The sequence below is a fragment of the Elgaria multicarinata genome, chromosome 2, assembly GCF_023053635.1.
Source record: "Elgaria multicarinata webbii isolate HBS135686 ecotype San Diego chromosome 2, rElgMul1.1.pri, whole genome shotgun sequence".
Classification (NCBI taxonomy): Eukaryota; Metazoa; Chordata; class Lepidosauria; order Squamata; family Anguidae; genus Elgaria; species Elgaria multicarinata.
In genome coordinates, this window is record NC_086172.1 from 52,566,444 (window position 1) to 52,588,628 (window position 22,185).

The 22,185-nt window shown below is 40.3% G+C and overlaps 1 protein-coding gene and 1 long non-coding RNA gene across 9 annotated transcripts in view; one reads left to right on the forward strand and one right to left on the reverse strand.

Moving 5' to 3' along the window:
* The window catches only part of FMNL2 (formin like 2), a 212,310-nt gene that overhangs the window by 83,611 nt on the left and 106,514 nt on the right, over positions 1-22,185 (reverse strand). For all 8 annotated transcript variants that reach the window (XM_063116548.1, XM_063116543.1, XM_063116551.1 and 5 more), the window contains exons 2-3: positions 12,431-12,514; positions 240-320 (exon numbers count right to left, since the gene is read on the reverse strand). In XM_063116548.1, coding sequence (XP_062972618.1) covers positions 240-320; positions 12,431-12,514 — 165 coding nt within the window. The remainder of the gene's footprint in view (positions 1-239; positions 321-12,430; positions 12,515-22,185) is intronic.
* Positions 19,325-22,185, forward strand: part of LOC134392314 (uncharacterized) — a 401,291-nt gene continuing 398,430 nt past the window's right edge. The window contains exon 1 of the long non-coding RNA XR_010025041.1: positions 19,325-19,355. This is a non-coding gene — a long non-coding RNA (uncharacterized LOC134392314). The remainder of the gene's footprint in view (positions 19,356-22,185) is intronic.

The following is a 22,185-nucleotide window of genomic DNA, read 5'->3' on the forward strand; positions in this document are numbered from 1 at the left end:
GGAATGAAACTAAAATGAACCCTTCTCCCTAAAATGCTCCCTAACATGCAAATTTTCTATGCATAAAGAGTTCTATTTTGGGATGTATGGAGGAAATAGGTAGCATCCAATCACGTATCACATCCCCACCCCACTCCTGCGGACATCTCCAGCATAAAATGGTACAGCCCAGGAAAAGCTTTCTGGCCTAATTTGGCTGAATTTATAAACTGGCCTAATATAGAAGAGCAATGCCTTACCTTCCTCGTTACAGCTGGATCGAGATAGCCTTTTAATTTCTGTATATATGTATGTGGAGGATTCTTGACTTGAAATCTTTCCTGTAGGGAAGATGAGCAATCATTAGCCATTCAAACCGTCAACAGATATGTATTATAGCTAGATGCCATAACTAAATATGCCACACTTCACTTGCTTTTTATCATTTAATTAATGTTTTAGCTTTACTTTCTTTATACATCAAAAACTGGAATAAAGGCCCAGGAGACCAAATGCTCTGCAAGAATTAAGCCTGCTGTAATTAAAAATAAGCCACAGTTTTGCAGGTTAACACTACCACCTCCTGTGTCAATTAATTCCATAGGATAATTATACACTCTCTGAAGAATCATTGTGTGTGTGTGTGTATGTGTGTGTGTGTGTGTGTGTGTGTGTGTGAGAGAGAGAGAGAGAGAGAGAGAGAGAGAGAGAGAGAGAGAGAGAGAGAGGAGGAGGAAGGTGCTCTTAATTTCAATATATGTAACTTGTCAATTTTTGCACTCTAAAGACTAGAAAGCAGCTGATGAAATGACAGTGTCACTTTTACTATCCTGGAAATCACCAGTGGGGGGTTGGCATGAGTTGCTACCTTAGATCAGTCTTCCCCAACCTGGTGCCCTCCAGATGTTTTGGACTACAACTCCCATCATCCCTGAGCATTGACCATGCTAATGAGCTTGTGGGAGTTGTACTCCAAAATACCTGGATGGCACCATCATGGGGAAGGCTGTCTTACAGTGCATCTTTATTTTTGTTATTTAATATCTTTACTGTAGTGTTTTCAACTTAGGTCTATTGAACGTAATAGTAAACTGACTCATTCTGAATATTTTTCCTTGGCATGACTGTTAATTATTTTATAAACCTCAGAAAGAACTTTACTTTCTTAGATGCCAGTGCTTTTTACCAAGCACAAGAACTAATTACCTAGATCTCTAACATTTTTTTTAAAAAAAAGGTTGCATGCAATATAGCAGCAATTTGCAAAATGAGGCAAAGGCTTAAATAAGGGAACCATGTCCCTATGTTAATTTATTCTCATCTCTTTCTCTCTACCCCCTTTCAACATCTCACTGTACTCTAATATTTGACAAGAAAACGATGCAGGAGAAGAGTCAGCAAGAGAAATAAGAAAATAAGGAATAGCATCAATAAGCAAAGTAAATATTCAATATTCAAGCGGAAAGGCACCTTTATTTCCTATGTAACTATTTTGAAAGTACAATGAAAGGTCTCTACCCCAAAACCACAACAACAACAACTAGGAATTGTAGTTTGAGAAGATGATTAGACTTCTGTTAGATACTGGTAGTCCTCCCTATCCTAAGGAGGATAGCCTTTAGACATCTTCCCTATCCAAGAGAGATGGGGTGACTACTAAACCACTTTGTTGCATTCAGGAGAATCATATGTCAGTCACAAAACTTGCTCAATGACTTCTTGGGACTTATCACGCAACAGATTTCCTCCCCAGACCTAGTCTTCAATGAATAACGGATTCATCAATAGTCCTTTCTATGAACGTGGAAGTTGGGAAAAGTGCTGCCAGTGATCTGAAATTGTTGTTAGCCATGTTCATAACCAACCCATTCATTCATACACTTGCCCACTTGAGTGGGCACCTCTGAAAGGCCAGGACTGTTCTTATGGCTAAGTAAGACCCATTCGTGCGAGATCATCTCTGAAGCAGCTAACAGAAATAAGGCGCATCACAGAATGTCCCCGATGCATACATTTCTTTGACTAACCATGTGGGAAACTGCTCATTGGAACATAAATCTGGCATACGTGCGCTGTAAAATGCAATCATTAGTTAGAAACTCATAGAACAAAAGCATTATTTTCCTGCCAACTTCTCTTGAGCAGACAGAGCTCTCTCTTAAAACTAATGGCTGTAGAGAGGACATTACTCTGCTGGGAACAGAGTTTGCTCAAACTTGTTTACAACTGTGGGCGAGCCATTCCCTCGACTCTTAGCTTCCTATCTCTAGCACTCCTGCAATTGTTTTTGTTTCCTTTCCATTTGCAAATGAAGAGTTCTGCAAGCCCTGGCTTTTGCTGGAGTTTTCCAATCATTGCTAAGAGTAAGTATACTCCCTAGACTAATAATGCTTCCAAACACACACCCTTGCTATGCAAATGATGCTTCAAGCCACTTGTCTGAGCTGAGCCTAACCATATTTGAAAAATTGCTTAAGTAGCAGTAGAAGTGGAATTTTATGGTTTATCATCTAGAGAAATAGGAAGAAAAATGAAATTTTATCTAGGCAACTTGAATTATGACAGACTACTTGAAATGATCTCATTTTTTTTCTACTTTGATTATTGGACACAGACCCAGGTTGTTCTGAACTAATTTCCCATTCAAAATGTTAGCACTACCAAGTAACGCTGAAAGGTATATCGAAAGGCTTCTCTCTACAAAAACAGAAGACTTTGTTCTCAGCTTTCAAATAAAGGGGGAAACGCTTTAATAAATAAATTTGTCAGGACAGCGTGACCCCGTGACCTATTAAATTCAGAATTTTCTGTGCTTGTAATTCAAGTCGGAATAGAACAGGGAAAGTATTCATGGATGCACCTCAACCTCATCCTCTTATACTGGAAGGAGATATCACAATTATGTTAATAAGTTTTATGTATTTTATAGTTTTTTTTATTCAATGTCCCTGCCTTGATCCAGAGGGAGAGGTGGGTAAGAAATAAACTTATCATCATCATCATCATCATCATCATCATCATCTCTTTCTTGCTCATGGCAGTTTTTCTAGACAGACGTGATGGGCTTTGCCAAGTCATGCTGTCTTTTACAGATTCAGGAATTTCCTGACAATTGAGCATGTTTTAATTATGACTGCTTTCTGGATGTTGGTGTGGATTTATTTTGGTAGGCTCAGGATCTGAATGTTTTCTGTGTAGTTTTTTTATGTGATGCGATCACATTACTGATGTGAGTAATGGAATAATTGTGACCTTTTCCTGTTGCCATAGTTCTTTGACTTCCATGGCCAGTGGTGTATATTTTTTTATATCATCATCATCATCATCTGTCACTGATGTCTGATCTTAGCATAGTGGCACATGCCTTAGTTGAATCTCAGTTGGACTAGCTGATTTAAGCATGCTGCAGGCCAACTATTGGCTGGGGCAGATTACAGGAAGCATGTGACAACCATGTTACAACAGCTTCACTGTTGTACGGTCCAGTTCCAGGCACAAATCAAATACAGGTTATGACCTACAAACCCTATCGGATTTGAGACCATGTTACCTGAAAGACCACTTTCTCCCATATGAGTCTGCCTGGGACTGAAGATACCACTCTCTCTGTCCCATCAACAGCCGAAGCATATTTAGTAGGAACTTGAGAAAGGGCCTTCTCAGTGGCTGTTCCCAGGTTCTGGAATTCCTTGCTGAAGAAGATCCATCTAGCAACCTTCCATTGAGAGGCAAAGGCGTTTTATTCAGACTGGCCTTTGGCCCAGTAAGTTAATTTGTTTATGGCCACCTTTAAGTATCGTAATTTGTTCAGTTGACTGTTTTAATTGATTTTATCAATGTGTTTTATCTGCCTGTTTTTTATGTTGTTGTAAATTGTTGCTTTGTATTTTACCTCTACAGTTAGACGCCTTGAGCACCATATGATGGAAAGTCAGGATCCAAATTCAAGAAAGGAATGCAAAATTGTTTTAATCTGTTGTCAGCCACCTTGAAGATCATTTGTTTGAAAGGTGGAGTGTAAATATTTAACACAAACAATGCATTAGCAGCATTGCTAAAGCTACAGGCCAAAGCAACACTGGGAGCTGAAACCACAGAAATAAATAGGAGTTTAAATTTGGCTTCAGACTACATGGGATGAAGTACAGCAATAAAGCAGTTTACAAGCAGCCTTTAAACTTACAATAGCCAGCAATAAAATTAATCTATTTTTCCTGCAAGCTAAAAACTGGAATATTGAAATCAGTTACCAAAAAAAAAAAAAAAAAAAGCAATCCATTTTCTCCTCCTTATTTTGTACAACGTATTCCATAATTTGGGGGGGGGGGATTTCTCCAATGCATATACAACGTTGCTATGTTTAGTCTAATTGTCAAGAAATATTGTATTCTTTTGGCAGCACTGAATGTTTTTTAATGATCATAAAACATAATGGGCTACCATAATTTAAATTGTCCAAACAAAAATGTTCAACCACTAACACAGTGAAAGTGCTTGTGTAGCCAATATGTTTATAATTTATTTTCTGGGAGGGGCTATAGCTCAGTCAGAGAGCACATGTTTTGCCTGCAGAAGTTCCAAGGTATCCTGCCTGAAATCCTGAAGAGCTACTGCCAGTCAGTGTTGACAATACTGGGCTAGACAGACCAATGGTCTCACACAGTGTATGTTCCTATGTACACTCTTTTTGTTTCCCTAAGCAAGTTACATTTTAAAAAGTACTAGTGCTTTACATCATCAGTGTAATGAAATCAGAAAACATTTTCTATCATGTGCATTAGCCTTAGCCACATGACCGGCCCTACCATTAGGCAGGATGAAGCCTTAGGTAGCTAATGCCAGGAGGTGGCAACAAGGTGTTGGAGGAGAGACCTGTGGGCCTCACAGCCTGCCCTATGTTCCCTTAGCTAGCCTGTGCCTTCAGGTTCAATGGAGGATGCTGTTCCACCACCAGGGTTGAAGAAACAGACTGGTCAGCTTTTGTACATGACATGGGAGAGGGCACTATCTTGTTCTTCACCTCAGGAAACACAATGTCTTGGGGCAGTCCTGCTTAACCACTAGGCCAATAGTATTCTCTAGATAGTTTGTGACCCACCTCTAGCCTATGGCCATAATGATTTGGCCCACTAGCCATTTCATAGGGCCTATGGAATACATACTAATGTGGTAGACAAACGTTACACATAGCTCACTCCCACTGCATGGCTGCATTTGGAGACAACACTAAACACTTGTTTTCAAGCTACATTTGAGACTTTTTTAGGGCTGAGTAGCTGCTGTAGTATCTTGGCCACCCCTGGTTTAGGGAGATAAGTCACCTGAAATGATTAACTGTGAAATTATTACGTGTGATTACATTGAAATGGAAGTAAAAGCTTCAGATTTTCTCCTTGCACTTACGATGAATAAAGAAAGAGGAGCACAGAGGCTCATGGCTCACCCACACATCCTTCTAGAAATAAACTGGTTTCGCTTTACATCTGAATGCAACTGGTACATCATCACAATATTGTTGTTATTGTTATCCTCCTCATCATCATTTTAAAAAAATAAAGTAATACTTTAAATCCCATACTCCTATGCTCATTTGCTCTATCCCAGGACCACTAACTTTTCCCTTGCTTGCTGAGGTGGGAAAGAAAAACACACTTGGGACCAATTTCACTATTCTTCTGTAGAAAAATGTCAGAAGAGGAATACATGCGAAAAATGATACAGTACAACATCCATGTAGATTTTGAAAGCAAAGATACATGCATAATAACAAGCAGAAACGTTTCATGATCACACACTGGAAGATTGGGGGGGGGCGCTTTACAGGGACTCTTGAACCCTGAAAGATAGGGGATGGTAGGAGTAAGGGGGATATCAGATATCCTCTACCCCTTTAATTAACCAGAGCCTCTGCTAGACTGAAGGCTGTTCATAGAAGGACAACTGTGCATTTCTGTTGATTAGAATCACAAAGAAAATTTTGAACCAGTTTTGAACCAATTTACAAAGCACAAGCTGTACAGGTCTGATTAACATCTTCAAGTCCACCTGCTTTCATAAATGGGGGAGTGATACTGGTAACCTATGTTAGGGCCTTCCTAATTGTCGTGCCTTAACTTTGGAATGCTTTCCTCATGGAGGCACACCTGGGCAATTATTCCAATATCTTTTTAGCACTAGGTGACGACCTGTTTATCTGCTGAGGCCACTTAGGCCCTCACTGTTATATTGTTTTATCTGGCTTTTTCTATCGCTGTCACTATTGTTTTTAATGTCGTTAACAACTGATTTTATATGGAGAAATAAATAAAACAGAGACAAAAGCAAGAAAATAATAGAAGTATTTTTATACAAACCAATGAATGCATCTACTCTCCAGAAGGAACGGCTGAATATTTTTAACTGGGGAGGTGAAAGCGTCCTCTCTAGAGGAGAAACGTATGCCAGTCTGATTTTAAAAATCATCTGGCAGGTAATTCACTTAGTGTTTGGTTCTGTTATACCACAGAAGGCTGGCACTAGATACTTGTGGGGCTGCCTCAGGGAATCCCAGTACAGCTGCGCTGTTCAGCAATAATTGATGGAGCTGAAGCTGCTCTGAAGCAAAAATAAATAAATAAATAAATAAAACAGCCAAATTTCCCCATTGCAACAAAAGACAACACCTGGGTGCAAATATAATAACTTCTACCATTTCTAAAATCACATCTCTGCTGCCATTTGACTTATTTAGCTTAAAAAAACCCAACCTAATTCCAAAGAATCAGACTTTTAAAAAACAAGCAAGGCATACATAAAATAGTCAAATAAAGAATTTAATTAGGTGTGCAAACTGGAAAGAATGCTTAATTCCTTCCAAAGAAGTCAGGATCAGTAGCTAGTTTTAAGTCAAGATTTGGAGTTGGATTGTGAATCCTGGCGTGTTTGAAAGCACTTAACCATACTTCCTAGTTTGCACATAAAGGAAGCCATGTTTAAGTGCTGAATACTGGTTTGTTTTCCTGCTTGCACAAGGGAGGAGCAAAGTGGCAGGAAACGGACAGAGTGAAGGTGCGTACTGCTTCTGCATATCCTGGCTTATTAAGGGAAGCTTTACAAGACATGTGAATTGGGTCAAAGTTGCTGTTCTATCTATCCACAGTTTGTTGGAGCAGGAAAAAGCAACAAGTTCCATTATGTTCAACAGGGCATATTCCCAGGAAATAGGTATAATTGGAGACATTTTCTTCCTTTTCTATAAAATATAGGAAAAATATACTCCATCACATTTTAACATTCATATTCTACAAATGAAAAACTTATGTCAATAACTCAAAGGAAGACTCTGAAAATTCACATAAGATTCCAGTTCACTATAACGGTTAAAAACTGTTTTTAAGGATGTGAATTGGACAAATAAGATCTTAAACACTCCCCCCTTCATGCTTAATGCTTGACTGATGCATTTCATGCTAAGCATTATGACTTTAGTTTCTAAAAATAAGCCACATAAGAATTTTAATTTTCTTTAAGATGACTTTGTCTCTAACAAAAACTGTTTCTAAAGTAAGTGGGAAAGCCTCTTATAAACCAAGTCTGACTGTCTAAGAGCAGCATTCACAGGAAGTGAGAACATGGACTGGCTGGTTAAAGGATATCCTACACAGTGCAGAAAGGTTAACAGCTCCATAAGGACAGAGAGACAGTACAGTAATTTTATTTTATTTTTTCCCCTTAGTATAATAGGCCAAACAGAAATTCAGATCTGAAGAATTAAACAGCAAAAGTTCAAGACTTTATCCTTAATTCCTACTTACTAGTCACTGAAAAATTAGAATCCATATTCCATTCCCCTACCTAAGTTCTCTGTTCATATTTCTTTATCACCTGTGAGCATCAGTGACAAAAAACTTAAATAGTCCCTTGAAAAGAAATCAGATATTCTGGGACTTGAATGCTGTGTGTGAGAGATAATGCAATCTAAAAACAAGGACCGGGGGCAAGAGAAGGAAAAAGATATCAACAATAATAAACGTTTTGCGTCAATTCAGATTGAGGTGGCATGAAAAGAAATAAAGCTTTCTGTCTGTCAAGGAAGCAAGTTGTAGCAATGACGATAAAGACGAGCAGGAGCAGCTGGTGACACTGAGAGACAGGCCCTATTGAGGGTGTTTTGCCCAAGGGGTCTACAAAACCTGGAGCCAGCACTGGCTACCCCTGAGAAACTCAAACTCACCGTCATTTTAAACATTACACCTTGACTCATCAAAACATCCATGTTGCCCAGGTAAGGGATGTCAAGTAAATATTTGGACATTCAGGGCAATAAAGCAGATGCACATGGGCTGTCCTTTTTGGTGTACGCCACAAGTGGGTTTTCCACTCCTATGCAAAAGGCATGGAATGTGTAAAGGCCTTCCTCTTGTCCAGTCAAATGATCCAAGGTACACTCCAGCCCTGATTCCAGACCCCTTAAAAGAAAACGCTCCATGCCAAGGCACTGCCTTCCAGGGAAAGAAATTAATAACTAGCCTCTGTTCAGGTTTGTGACCTATACCCTGGGACCTCCCTATTGCACTCTGCACCCGTGGCATGTCCACCAGTAACTTAGGTACTCCTTGGGGGCCCTTTTGATCTTATGCCCTAAAACGGAATTCCCAGGGAGAGCATCTCTAATAGTCAGCTTTCTCTCACCCACCAGCCTCCTCCCTACCTTGCCTAGTTTTCCTTTGCCCTTCACCTCCATTTTTCATGATTTGCATTCCGAAAGTTAGACCAGCCTGCCGGCCTTTGCTCCAACATTTTCTACTTTCTTAACAGAGTGAACCATGAGAACTAGGATACTTCGTGAAGGAGCAGCACTCACAATGCTAGTGTTCTGGTCTACCACACAAAGTTTAAGTAATAGTTGTGTTTCAACCCATTCCCTCTTCAATCTTTCCATCCTAGCCCAACTGACTTTTGGTTCAGGTGCCTCAAATTTGAATTCCTGCTCAGAGAGCTCACTGGGTAAACTCACTCAAGTCTCTGTCCATCAACTCCACAAAGGGTACAGAGGACTATGGTTATCCCTACCCTCTCCTTGGTGAGAAATTCTCTCTCGCTCTTTGAAATTGCACTTCTGTGCCTCAACCACCCATTAGGGGGCATAAAAGAGCTTTGCAATGCGTTCCTAATCCCCAATGTTAGTGTTGCCCTCACAAGACCTTTGCCTTAATAACCAACAGCATGTACTGGTCAAACCCAAGTCCCACAGGGATGCAATGATAATATGATTCCTGAACCCATGGAAGTCTAGCCTTCATCACATCATGGTCTTATCTAATTCATGCTTACCTTAGTCATGGAGGTTCTACTTGCAGATTACAATTTATTATCAAGTATGGATAAGGACAACCTTTTGTTTCTTTTGCAATACTTTCTTCCATCATCCTACATGCCTCAGGTGTTGTTCAGACATATAACCTGATTCCTGTGCCCCTCCACCATATAAATTCCTAACATTCCAAACCACAGGTTCAACTTTCTCTGGGATAATTTCAACACACATCTAAATCATACGCCTACCTATTTTGCTGGTGCAGCAATAAGGAAACCCTACTCCTCACCTTCTATCCAGGATTCATGGCCAAGGCATCTGAAGTATGCAGACATCTGCTTTGATGTTAGTTTGACTACTTGTTTAGCTGCACCAGCAAAGGTGGGGGGCAACATTTCATCAAGTAGTTCCAGTACCATCAAAACATTCAGATTTTACAAAAATAATAACGGCAGGGTACTTCTATTTGCTTTGGGGTTATGAGAATTTGAAATAAAGATGTAGCTGTACTCTTTCCACCTCCCCCATAATGATTCTTGTGGCTATTTTAAAAATAAAAAAGAATAACTGTGTTGGATTTAGAGAAGAACAATCAGAACTCTGCTTGCACAAAGGGGCTTTCTAGGCTCTTCAACTCCACTACAACTCTCCTCTCAAAAGAGACTCCTGGTTGCTGACGGACCTTCAGGAAAGTTGTGGGATATGGAACACAGAGGGTTGCAGCAGGATGGAGAGGTCTTAGCCTTGCAAGATATCTCTGAATTCAAGCCATCGTCTTTTGCTATTTTCAGAAACAAGTGTACGGTCTTAATCTCTGTTTCTAATATACAAAGTCACTCTTTCGGGGTCCCAGCTTCTTTAGGCTAGAGACTGAATCCCAGATGGGTTTGAAAGTAAGAAAGTTCACACACACACACACACACACACACACAGAGAGAGAGAGAGAGAGAGAGAGAGAGAGAGAGAGAGAGAGAGAGCTTGTCTCCTTTACCAAACTTCGCAAAGAGGCCTGGCCACAGCCAAGGAGCCATTTAAAAAATATGTTTGATTGTTTTGGACTTAGTTATTTAAACTACTTCTTTTCTGATTGATATTTTAAGATCACTAAGTGGTTTACGTTACACCTAAGACAATATTTTAAAAATGTTTTTAAAAAAAGAATGTAAAATAATAAATACACCTGAAAAATATATAGTCCATCAAAGCCAAACGGGCTCTTGTCAGAATTATTTCTGAGATGTATGACATAAAGAATCAATTCTTGGGAAGAATGCTTTAACCATGAGCTGTAATTGCCTACTTAGTGATATAAAAATTTCATGCGCCATATGTTTCATGAGTCTCCTTATGAAAAGTCTGCCTCATGGCTGCTCTAATTTACACCCCATGATAATGTCCCTCAAGGAGCCAGGAGGACAACTAGAGATGGGCCGCTGGAGCACAGGAGCAGCTTACAGCCCTGAGGAAGAAGGGGCTGGCAAAGAAGTCGCTCTGAGGACTCTATTGCTTTTGAATTCTCCCTCGCCCATTTAATAGCAGAAACACTGGCTGGGTTCACACGACACGATAACCCATTCTAAAGGTTAAGTGCAGGCTATCATTGTGTGTTGTGTCAACCTAGCTGCACTAACAAACCATGGTTTGTTAACCATGAACAACTCACGAAGCAAACCCATGATGGCAAACTGTGGGTTTGTGGCTGGGTTTATGCAACACAACAAACCACAGTTCAACAGCTATCTAGGATTGTCATGTTGTGTGAGCCCAGACCATCTCTGAACTAAAGTGTATCAAGATAGCAATATGCAAATACGCAAATATTTCTCAGATTTTCCCATCACTTCCCCTAGACTTCAATTCTCACCTGCCTTCCTCAACCCTATTATCAGTGTATCTGCAGACATCAAGTCGACTGATCTTTGTCTAAAATGACAAGGCTGTGTGCTGTAAATGAGTATAATCAACTCTTGAGGTGTGAGTGACGGTGCCTGGGCCCCAACCACATAGCTACTGCATTCTTCCTGGAACCTGCTGGCTGACAGCATATAGAACCAAGGACAAAGCTCACAATTCATAGAAGCTTCTCTCCCCCCCACCCCTCTTTCTTACAGTGCAAGCTGTAAGCAAACAGCCTCGAGGAAATGTGTTACTTACAGCAGATTAAGCAATTGGCTACAGTGTCTCAGTAAATTGCAATTGTATGCCGTACAATGCTTTTAAATATTCTGCATAGAGTATTCAACAACCGCAAGCTGCTAGTTCTGCAGTTCCAAGACTGGCTGACATAGACCCCTGAGGGATATATAACACATATCCTATGGAGGTGAGGGTGGGAAGGGTTAGTAATTAAATTTGGGTTCCCTCCACTGAGTTTTCTCTACTAAGAGCAAACCCAATGGCCCAAGTAAACTTGTTCAGCCTAGCCTTCTGTCTGAAGATCTTCAGCTTTCTAAGATTGTCAGGTAGCCCTTATTTCAACCTTCCCCAATCTGGTGCCCCCCAGATGCACTGGACTACAAGTCTCATAAGCCCCCAGCCTGCAAAGGCAGCCTTATTTTAAGAGACAGATCTTGCTTTCGTTTTTCTTCTTTTTAGTGATTGCTTTGATCCACAGCTGGGTACAAATCAGTCCTGGTGCACTTGTCTTTGGTCAAGTGCAGATGAAATAACCTTATTTGCAATAGATCTGCAAAGGTTTCCAACTCCCAATTGCTTAACAACAAAGTGACTTTTTCAACTCAGTTTGGATCCTGAAATAAGGAGAGCTTGGAATAACTAGGAATTGACTTTTGTGTGAAAGGATACTGAGATCACTTCTGGTACTGAAAATAAATTCCTAGGCTCAGAAGGCACCCAGAGGCATCCTGATAATTAATTCCAAGTGTATGTCTTTTGCATCTGGCTCTGGCTTGCGGATCTTGGGAGTTGTATCCAAGATCAGTCCTACTTAGAGTGACCCATTAAAATGAATGGGACTTAAATTAGAATCACACTGGATACAACCCTTGGGGTTCTAGTAAAGAATGAAGTAGATCCCGCAAGCCTGAAGTCTGCTCTCCCCTAGGCTAGATGGATTTGGTATAAGGCCCTATCATAACAAGGGGACAAACTTTTGAGTATCTGCGCCTGAAAGAACAACTTGGTTGCCACGCTTACCTGATCACAGATCAGCTCCCATTTCTTCTCATTGTCGTACTGCCGGAGTAGCCTTGCTTTGTCAGGAGGCAAGTTCATTGCGTTCTGCGGAGAAAGAGAAAACAAATTATGGGTAACCACAGGTTGAGAGAGGCTGGATGTGAATAAACTGTAACAACATGGTTGCAATTATGTTTATTGCTTTCCTTTGAATTCTTGGTTAACAAAGTTAATCCAAAGCATTTCAGAAAAAGGTTGTTGAAATTGCTAGGGAAGTGAAGAGAAAGCAAAGACGCCCTCCCCCTCTTCCCATGGGATTCAATTCAAACTTTGTCAAGGTTTAGCGGTTTTTCATGTGGGATAAAACTGGAGAGAGGACTCATGGGTGATTCATGGAATTTTCTCCCCCTCCCCACCTATATTACTGCATCATATAAATGGTTACAATAGCATAGATAGGCGGGCAAGACAGAAAACAATACACAGCTCATGGTCCAAACATTAAGGAAGCGCAATCACTTATTTATATAGTACCATCAACTTCCAAAGAAGCTGCCAAGTCAGTTTGTTGCAGCAAAAAAAATGAAGAGTTCTGTGGCATCTTAAAGACTAAACAGGTTCATTGTGTCACAGACTTTTGTGAATACATTCATTTTTAAAATCTTTTTATTTGCAAAATATCAACAGCAGCAAAAACGCGGGGGAGTTCATAACACTTAAACTTATCTATATGCAGTAATTGTTCCCTTTTTTGTTAAAGGGAAAAAAGAACACAAAGGGGTGGAAGGATTTAACACTGACATTTCAAATATATATGTCCATGTAAGCTTGGGACCACAATACCTGATGGAACGCCTCTCCCGACATGAACCTACCCGTACACTGCGCTCAACATCTAAGGTCCTCCTCCGAGTGCCTACTCCGAGGGAAGCTCGGAGGATGGCAACAAGGGAGAGGGCCTTCTCAGTGGTTGCCCCCCGACTGTGGAATGATCTTCCCGATGAGGTTCGCCTGGCGCCAACGTTGTTATCTTTTCGGCGCCAGGTCAAGACCTTTCTCTTCTCCCAGGCATTTTAACAGCATTTTAACAGCATTTAATAACATTAAGTTTGTTTTAATGGCCCCTAGAATTGTTGTTTTAAATGAATACTGTTGTTGTTTTTATACTGTTTTTATGTTTTTTTAATTTTTTGTATACTTCTAATGTCTACTATTTTTAATTGTTGTAAACCGCCCAGAGAGCTTCAGCTGGGGGGGCGGTATATAAATGTAATAAAATAAATAAATAAATAAATAAATAAATAATAAGCAGTGCATAGATCTAAATAAGCATCCATATAACTTTGTCGGTTGTAGGAGATACACTCAAATGCAGCAAGAACAGTGAGATCTTGAGCCCATCGGAAGGACCCAACATGGGCCTTGCATGGGTGCACCCTACCACTGGTGGCCACCATGTAGTGCTTCCAGGAGCAAGTGCTGAAACAAACAGAAATGCACAGCCATAGGGGCTGTGCCTGCATGCGCTGGCAGCGGCAGCCTTGGGCCACCCATGCAAGGCCCAAGTTGGATCCCAGGTAGTGGCTGTTCTTCCTTCCAAGCTTGAAGTATGTGACTTTACAGCCATAAGGGTTCTCAGTAGCCGCTTTTGCTGTCCATCAATTAAACTCGACATCACAGGAACATAATTTAAAAGCATGGGTACCTCTGCTATTTTTCTAGAACAAAATGTACATGAATAACTTCCAACCCAAACCAAGCCACTATAAAACTTGCCCATATCACATATGCCTCAATGAGGCATTGTCCTCATTATATCACCAGCATCTTGCTGAGCTAGCTAACTTATTCTTAACAAGCCTCTGTGGTGCCCAACATACACAAATTTTTTGTTGAATCAGTCTCAATTTTAAAGCTACAGAAATAGTACATATGGAAGTGAAGGCAACCCTCAATTGATTAAACTGTCCAGAGCATTCCAATTCCGCATTCCATTTCTCTCTGACTGTCTGAATATCTATTTTACTACATTCTAAAAGATGTGTATAAACTACTGTTGTAGGCTCAGCTTTCGTTAAGGAACCAATTAATTCCTCCAACAATGCAGGAAGTGCTGAAGCACTCATTGCTGATGGACTTCAACAAACGCTGAAACTGAACATACTACCAACTAGCACTAGGCAGCAAATGATATCTAATCTACAATATTGAAAATGGTAAAAAAAAATCATCAACCAAACCTACTAACTGATCTAAAATATAAATTCTATTATCTGCCCACCTCTACCACATAAAAGATCATCCCTCTATTTTCAAAACTGGATTCTCCCATTGATTCTCAATCGACACAAATAATGCTTTCAACTTAATACAGGCACACACACAAAACCTCATACACATCCCATACCTAAGTTGGAAAGACAACAAAATAAAAAAAAATGCCCAGAGGATGATGCAAGTTGAAAGCAGAATAATAACCCTTCTTTAATAAGGGGCTTTCAAATAAATAAACTATTCTTTATCTCTTGGAAATAGTGTCCATAACAAAAAGGGGGGGACCCACTTTGCCATTATCTTTGATATATTCAAAGGCTGACCAAGTTTAACTTCCAGCGAAAGCACACTGTGATCCATTAGTGTGCTTGAGATAAATGTGCAAAGATGGGTGGTTAAAATACACATGAAAGCATAAGAAAGTAACAGGGCAGAGCAACCATTTCAACAGGTGAATATAATAAAATCCCCAATTGCCTACACCTAATATTCCCCATGATGTTATATATAATAAATACACCGGATCTACATGGCTGCCAGTCTGCTACTAAGCTAGGTTTAAAGTGTTGGTATTAGTATACAAAGCCCTATACATCTAAGACAAGGTTACTTTAAGAAACATCTCTCTGTAACCAAGCTCCCAGGCCATTACAATCTTCAGGGGAGGCCCTGTTGTCTGTACTATGGCCTTTGGATTTCCGTTTGGCAACAACACAGTGAAGGGCCTACTCTGCAGGGGCAGCCACTCTGTGGAATAATTTCCCCTCTGAAGTAAATCCGGCTCCAACACTGGCATGTTTTAGGCATTTATTGAATACATCTCTTTTTACTTTGGCTTTCCAATGTGGAAAGAGAGACAAGCTCTGGTGATGGTAAAAACAATATTTTCTTTAATAAATTCTTCTTTAATTAGCCCAATAAGTTTCAGATAAAATCCTTATTCAGCAGCTGAAGGAAAACATGAGTTATTAAAATACGTAACAACAACTAAAAAGTCCTAAGCTTTTTCTTTTGGGCGTCCCTGCTGAGAACTGCTTTCTCAAAATCACCCCTACACATGCTGCAAAGTCGATAATGTGCAGAGAAAGTGAACCAAGGGAAGGTTTCTGTATCTCTCATACTAGTAAAACAACAGCAAATATGCTGCCTTCATGCCCTGCTTGTGGACTCCCCAAAAGCAGCTGGCTGGCCATTATGGGAGCAGGGCTCCTTTTATGCTCCTATTCCTGAATCAAAAACATCAGTTACAGCCTGATGGTTTAAGCATCTGCTAAGGCAGGACTAGGCAGCGCATAGATTGGAGGGATCTTTGGGTGATTTGCAGTAAATTGATAAAGATTTGAGACTCCCTATTTGTTGTTGTTGTTATTATTATTATTATTATTATTATTATTATTATTATTTATTTAGCACCATCAGTGTACATGGTGCTATTTGTTAACAATAGCAGCCACCCACTCTAAGTTATACTGCTGAGATGAAAGCTTGCAGTAACCAGGGGTGAATTTTTGCATGGAAGGACTATCTCAGTTCCGCTCTGGTACTCAAAACAAATTCCTGGGCTCAGAATTCTTTAATTCTAATTGTATGTCTTTTGTACCAGGATAAGTGGAGAGGCTGGTGAATCTAGAGGTTCTTGTAAAAAACAAACCAAAGTAGATCATGCAAGCCTGAAGTCTGCCTACCCTTGACCTACGGGAAACCATGAAGGATCCGCAGCATATTCCACAATATATAGATATAAAATATTGCATAGCCTCATTGGGTGGAAATGGCCTTTCTTCTCATAGAGTTCCAGCTGCATCATAGGCAGATATATAATAAGCAGATGAATATCCCCTCACTGAATCTGTATGCTAAGAAAATCTTCATCTGTTGAATTTCCACTTGTCATGAACTGCTAAAAGCACAGGGATCCTTCCCCACTCCCCAAAAAGGTGGCAAAGCTAGTACAGCATTCGAGATCAATGGAGAAGTCTTATTATATACTAAAAAGAAAGAAAGAAAAAGAAAGAAGTGCTTTGTTCACAACAAAGTCCTGGGGTATAAGGGTAGGTAGGAAACATTGAAATAGAATGAACTTTACTTCACTGTGCATTATGTTATTCCCTCTTGTCCAGGACTGGCAGATGAATAACGGATGCCTATGTTTGAAAGCCTTGCTTCTTTTCTTTTTTTTAAAGAGACATCTTGAAATGTCATTAAAATGGTAATGAAGTACTATTTTATTGTAATAGCAGGGCAACATTCCGATTTTAAAATGTCACTGCATGCAAAACTGAAGGAGATAATTTCCATACTTGGGCTGTAATCTGTGCCCATAGTGATATGCGTCCTTCTCATATGAAGGAAGCACAATGAATTGGAAATAATGGCTGACAACCATCACTAATACAATATCTGAATGGAGAGAAAAGAGATTTGTCAAAACAGGACAGGGAAATGTACTTGACCACAGTCAATGGCTTTCGCAGCAGCTTTGTGTGTTATATTTCAAAGGCACAACCTACAACCTCTATGCCGATTCTCCACATAGCCCCACCTCTGATAACCACTTGACATATTGGGCCCACAGACCAAAAGCCTCCTCAGTTATTGTGAAGGCTGCTTTTTTTTTCAGGACCCCAGAGGGCCAAGCTAAACATTCTGCTAATCATGCATAGTGTACCCATGATCAAGAGCTGCATGGTATTCAGATCCCTGTGACTTAGCCAGACTCAACTAACTGTGCTGGTATCGGAGGATGCTGCAGGGTCACAGCACACCACAACTGTTCATCAGGGACGCATAAGATCTGGAACTTTTACCTCTTTAGGTCTGCCTGTCCCTTATGGAGAATGCAACTGGAACATCTTTGTGCCAGTGAAGTAATGGCCTCATGTTTAGAACTAGTCCTGTCTATTTGGGCCAGCCGTTGGGCCATCCTGGACAGGAAAGGCTATAAAAGGTTTCCAGTTTGGGCTGGGACCTTGCTTGAGCAACAAGGTCTTCCTGGTTCTGGTGTGTTCTCATGTTTTTCTCCACTCTGACTTCCTGGCTCAACTTCTGGCTCTCATCTAACAACTGCCTAGGGCTCTGTCCTTGGCTACTGGCTGTACTCTCAATGTGTAACAGTACTATACACACTAAAAGTCTAATATTTGATGTTGGCAAATGCATACAGTATGCAGGTACACATGCCAGAACTACACTATTGACCATAGCTCTTCAGGATGTATACATGCCTTTGCTGACTCATAATACAAGACCTAGGGCTGCCATGGTAGTTGAATTATGATTGCTAAATCAAAATTTCAAAAATTAAGGGATTTTTTTTCCTACAACATTATTTCGAGTAATGTTCTGGGGTACAGCTAATCCTGACAAGTTCTGGGAACTTATCAGGATGTCCCTTAAAAATGACAATATCAGTCATGGCAAATGAGCCTCTCTACAAGCCAACTCAACCACTTCTATCACTCTTCCTCCAGTGCGGTATAGTGGCTAAAGTGTCAGACTGGGAGTCGGGAGATCTGGGTTTTAGTCCCCACTCGGCCATGAAAACCCACTGGGTGACTTTAGGCAGTCACACACTCTCAGCCCAACCTACCTCACAGGGTTGTTGTGAGGATAAAGTGGAGAGGAGAAGGATTATTTATGCCGCCTTGGGTTCCTTGAAGGAAAAAAGGCAGGATATAAATGCAATCAATCAATCAATACAACAAAATGCAACCAGAGGAGGATGTGTGTGTGTGTGCTCTGAGTTGGGTTCTCAGTTCATATAGGGGAGCACTGAAAACCAACATGCTTGCTCTGTGACTAATAAGAATCAAGTGTACCTGTCCAAACATTTATTTAACGCAATTTCACCTTGTCATTCACGTTTAGGTTTAAAGTCAACTTTCAGCATAATTAAAAGTATAATACACAAGACTACTAAAATCAGAAACACACAAAAGCAGCAGCAGCAACAAAAGAAATAAAACAAGAAAAATAAAGTTAAGAAGCAGTCCCCAGCAACATAAAACACACAACAAAGTGTACGTACAAGAAATACTAAAGTCTGTTAAATATCAACATTAATAATGGTGGTTTTTACACCAGCGCCTAAAGGCCATCAGAGAGCATGGTGAGCGAATGGATGGAGGAGGAAAAAGGGCCTTTCAAGCATCCTCACCCACTTCAATTTAGGAGATCAACGCACTGTGAGCAAGGCCTCTGATAAGGTCATAACGAGCATCAGGTTCATACGGGAGTAGGTGGTTCTTCAGATCACTAATTCACAAGCTGTTTTGGGCTTGATAAGTCAAGGCCATCTCTGAAAGATGCCCCAAATTGTCTGCAATTGGGGGAGGGCAGCATCCCTGTCATATGGGCAGAAGTTTTTGGCAGACAAGTTGCCATGAAAGAGGCTTCCTGAAAGAAGAAAGGTTATGACAAAACATACACCCCCACCACTGAGAGATGATCTCCTTCTCCATGCAACTCTGGGAGAGAAAGCATAGTACTTATTTATGAAGCTGATTATGAAGAGCCATATTTTCAGTACTGATTTCTGGATGTAGGTGCTTGGATATTGGTCTGAACCAGCCTTGCCCGACCTGGTGCCCTCCAAATGTTTTGACCTACAGCTTCCATAACCCCTGTCTGGGGCTTATGGTAGTTGAAATCCAAAACATCTGGAGGGTACCAGGTTGGGGAAGTCTGGTCTTACTTGAAAATTAGGGCAGAAATTCCCAGAGCTGGTCAAGATCATATGCCGTACACCTGTTTTATAAAAGCTGAGCTTGAATGCAACTCTCCCTGGGTTAAGTAGCAAAGTTGGGATTTGAACTCTAAAAGTGTCTTTTTATACATGTAGTCAACTGAAAAAGTGAGGTAAAAAACCCCCACTGGGATTCATCAATCACTGTTGTCCTCTGCTGTAACTAACAAATATCTATCAGTCACTAAGAATACATTCAGAGCACATAAGAACCAATAACACTGAACTCAGTGTGTGTCCTTTGCAATGCCAATATTTACTGAAGAATTAGCAGGAAGCTTGCTTATATGATTAACTACTATATGAAGCAGAAGATAATTCATGAATCAGCAAAATATGAGACTTAACAAAATATAGAATGTGTTTATTCAGTTCTATAAATTACTAAAATACAATTGTGAAGTAGATTTTACATACTCCTAAATAACTTAACTTTTTCATATATTTGTTAAAAGTATTTAGAACCTGCACTTCATCCTAGGAAATCGGGGCACAAGAAAGAAGGGGGAACGAAAACCGAAATATGCCACAATGTGATACAATTAAACCATAAAACAACAAATAAACCAACAGCACAAAAACCATAGGGCAAACAAAACAAACCCTCAAAATGAGGCAAGTCTAATTTAGGGGTTGTATACTATGGCCAACTTGAGAGAATGTTGTCAGAGATCATGAATGTTATTTCATGAATGTAACTTCAGTTATTTGATAACGAATCCCAGATTATTCACTTCTGCTCAGTTTTGCAAATGTCTGTGCTGGTGTTCTTGAAAAGGAGTCGCCTTTGCTCCATGTTACAGCTATCAGGACAGTACCTCATTTAAAAAAAACCAAAAAAAAAAAACAACCTAAAACCTGCCATTTCTAGAATGCTAAATGCCCCCAAATCTCATTTGCCGTGGCTTCCTGTGACTTTCACAGACATGCCTGTATACAACCGGAAGAGTGGCATTCCTGGAGTTTCCACACTGCAGAAATTCCAAAGTGTCAGAATTAAAGTGACACAGTGCTAATCACAAGCCTGCCAAACACCTGTAATGTATCTTAAGCCAATGTAGAACTCAGGGTGCTTTGGAGAAGGTATGTATAACTTCCTATACAAAACCTGCCCATTGCCTCATCGAAGATTAAAGGAGAAGGGGGACACGAGGGCCTCTTCGTGCCATAGAAGACTCTTTCTTGGAGGCAGTTCTACCACTCATCTTCATGGATTGGGGCAATTGCTCTTTCTCCAGGGTGAATAGGGGAGTAGTTAGATACAGTGCTGCTTTAGGCCCTCAGTTAATGAGAAAATTTTACCAATTGGGAGATAGATCCTTATACTTGGAAGTTTTTGAAAGCACATCCAGACTTGCTTTTTCTGCCTTTTATTAATATCACAATCACTGCCTTTCTTCACCTCTCTGTCAAACGATAATTCCCGCCAACCTACCAAGGGAGCCACACATCTTCTTCCACATCATCATAAATGATTCATCTTCTACCCTGCAGACGTCTATGGCATGACTTGTCCTCCTTCCTGTAATTACACCGCCTGATTAAGTGCGCTGAAATTGTGTAACATTGGTAGTCATATTGTACTGTGCTGTAATCATCTCCTCCATCTGAAAGATAACCTGGCTGCACTCCACAAGGCACAAGCCCTGCTGAAATGAACGGATGTAGAAACTGTCTCCTTTTAACTGTACTGCTGGTTACTTTCTCAGGCTCAGAGAGTATTTTTTTTAATAAAATATTACTTGCATCAACCCAGGGCCCTGAGGCTCAATGACATGGTGACAGTGGGGCAAAGAACTACTTCACAAGTTAAGCTTTGCTTTTTATAATTTAAAGTAATTAATAAATGTAACAAATTTTACAATCAAAGTTTTGCTTTTTAGGTGTACGCCTACGATGCTTTATGTATATACCTGAAAATATAGAGTGAAAATGTGACCTTCATAGGTTGCAGACCAGATATACTTGTTGAGTATAGTTGGTGACAGACCTGAACTTGCTTCTACAGAATAGGTGAAATGCTCCAAAAGCTGCAATTCTAAGCATACCATCTACAAAGAGAGACCCACTGAATTCAACGAGTTTCTGTTTAAACATGCTGAGGATCAGCCTGTGAATTTCACATTTCTGACTCAATTCCACAGGCTTTTATACTGTTCATTAGGAAATGCATCCTTTACTGAAAGTTACAATTACGGAATTACACTTCAGAGTGCACACACAACCTCTTTATGGAGTCTATCAACAAAGTTTTCTGTAAGTGAAAATTCACACAGAAACTAATTCCCTTGCTTTTTCATTCAGATCCTCACACTTAAAACAAAACTAGACGTTTAGCACTACATCAGAAATCCTGCTATCTGTCACACCTTTGAGGTTCTTCCCTGCCCTGCGATCTAGTTACATTTGTGATTTTAAAAACAAAAGACAGGAAACTATTGCATTCTTAACTCTCACCTGCCTTTTTACAGACCTGTTCACCATATCACCTCAGCAAGTGACTCATTTATTCTCTCTGGTGCTTTTCACTTTCCAATGCCAGTATATTCTTTTTCCTGTTGAGAATGTTTTCCCTTCAGGCCACTGTTCTTGTTCCACCTTGTTTTGAAATCGCAAATATTTCTGTTTCTCCATTCCAACTGCTAACCTTTATGCTAGATGCAAGTCTGTAACAATAGCAAAGCAAGCCTCCTTCACATATCTCTCCCCGCCCCCACCCGCCCCGGTTCTTTCCACCTTGTTTTGTTGTATTTGTGTG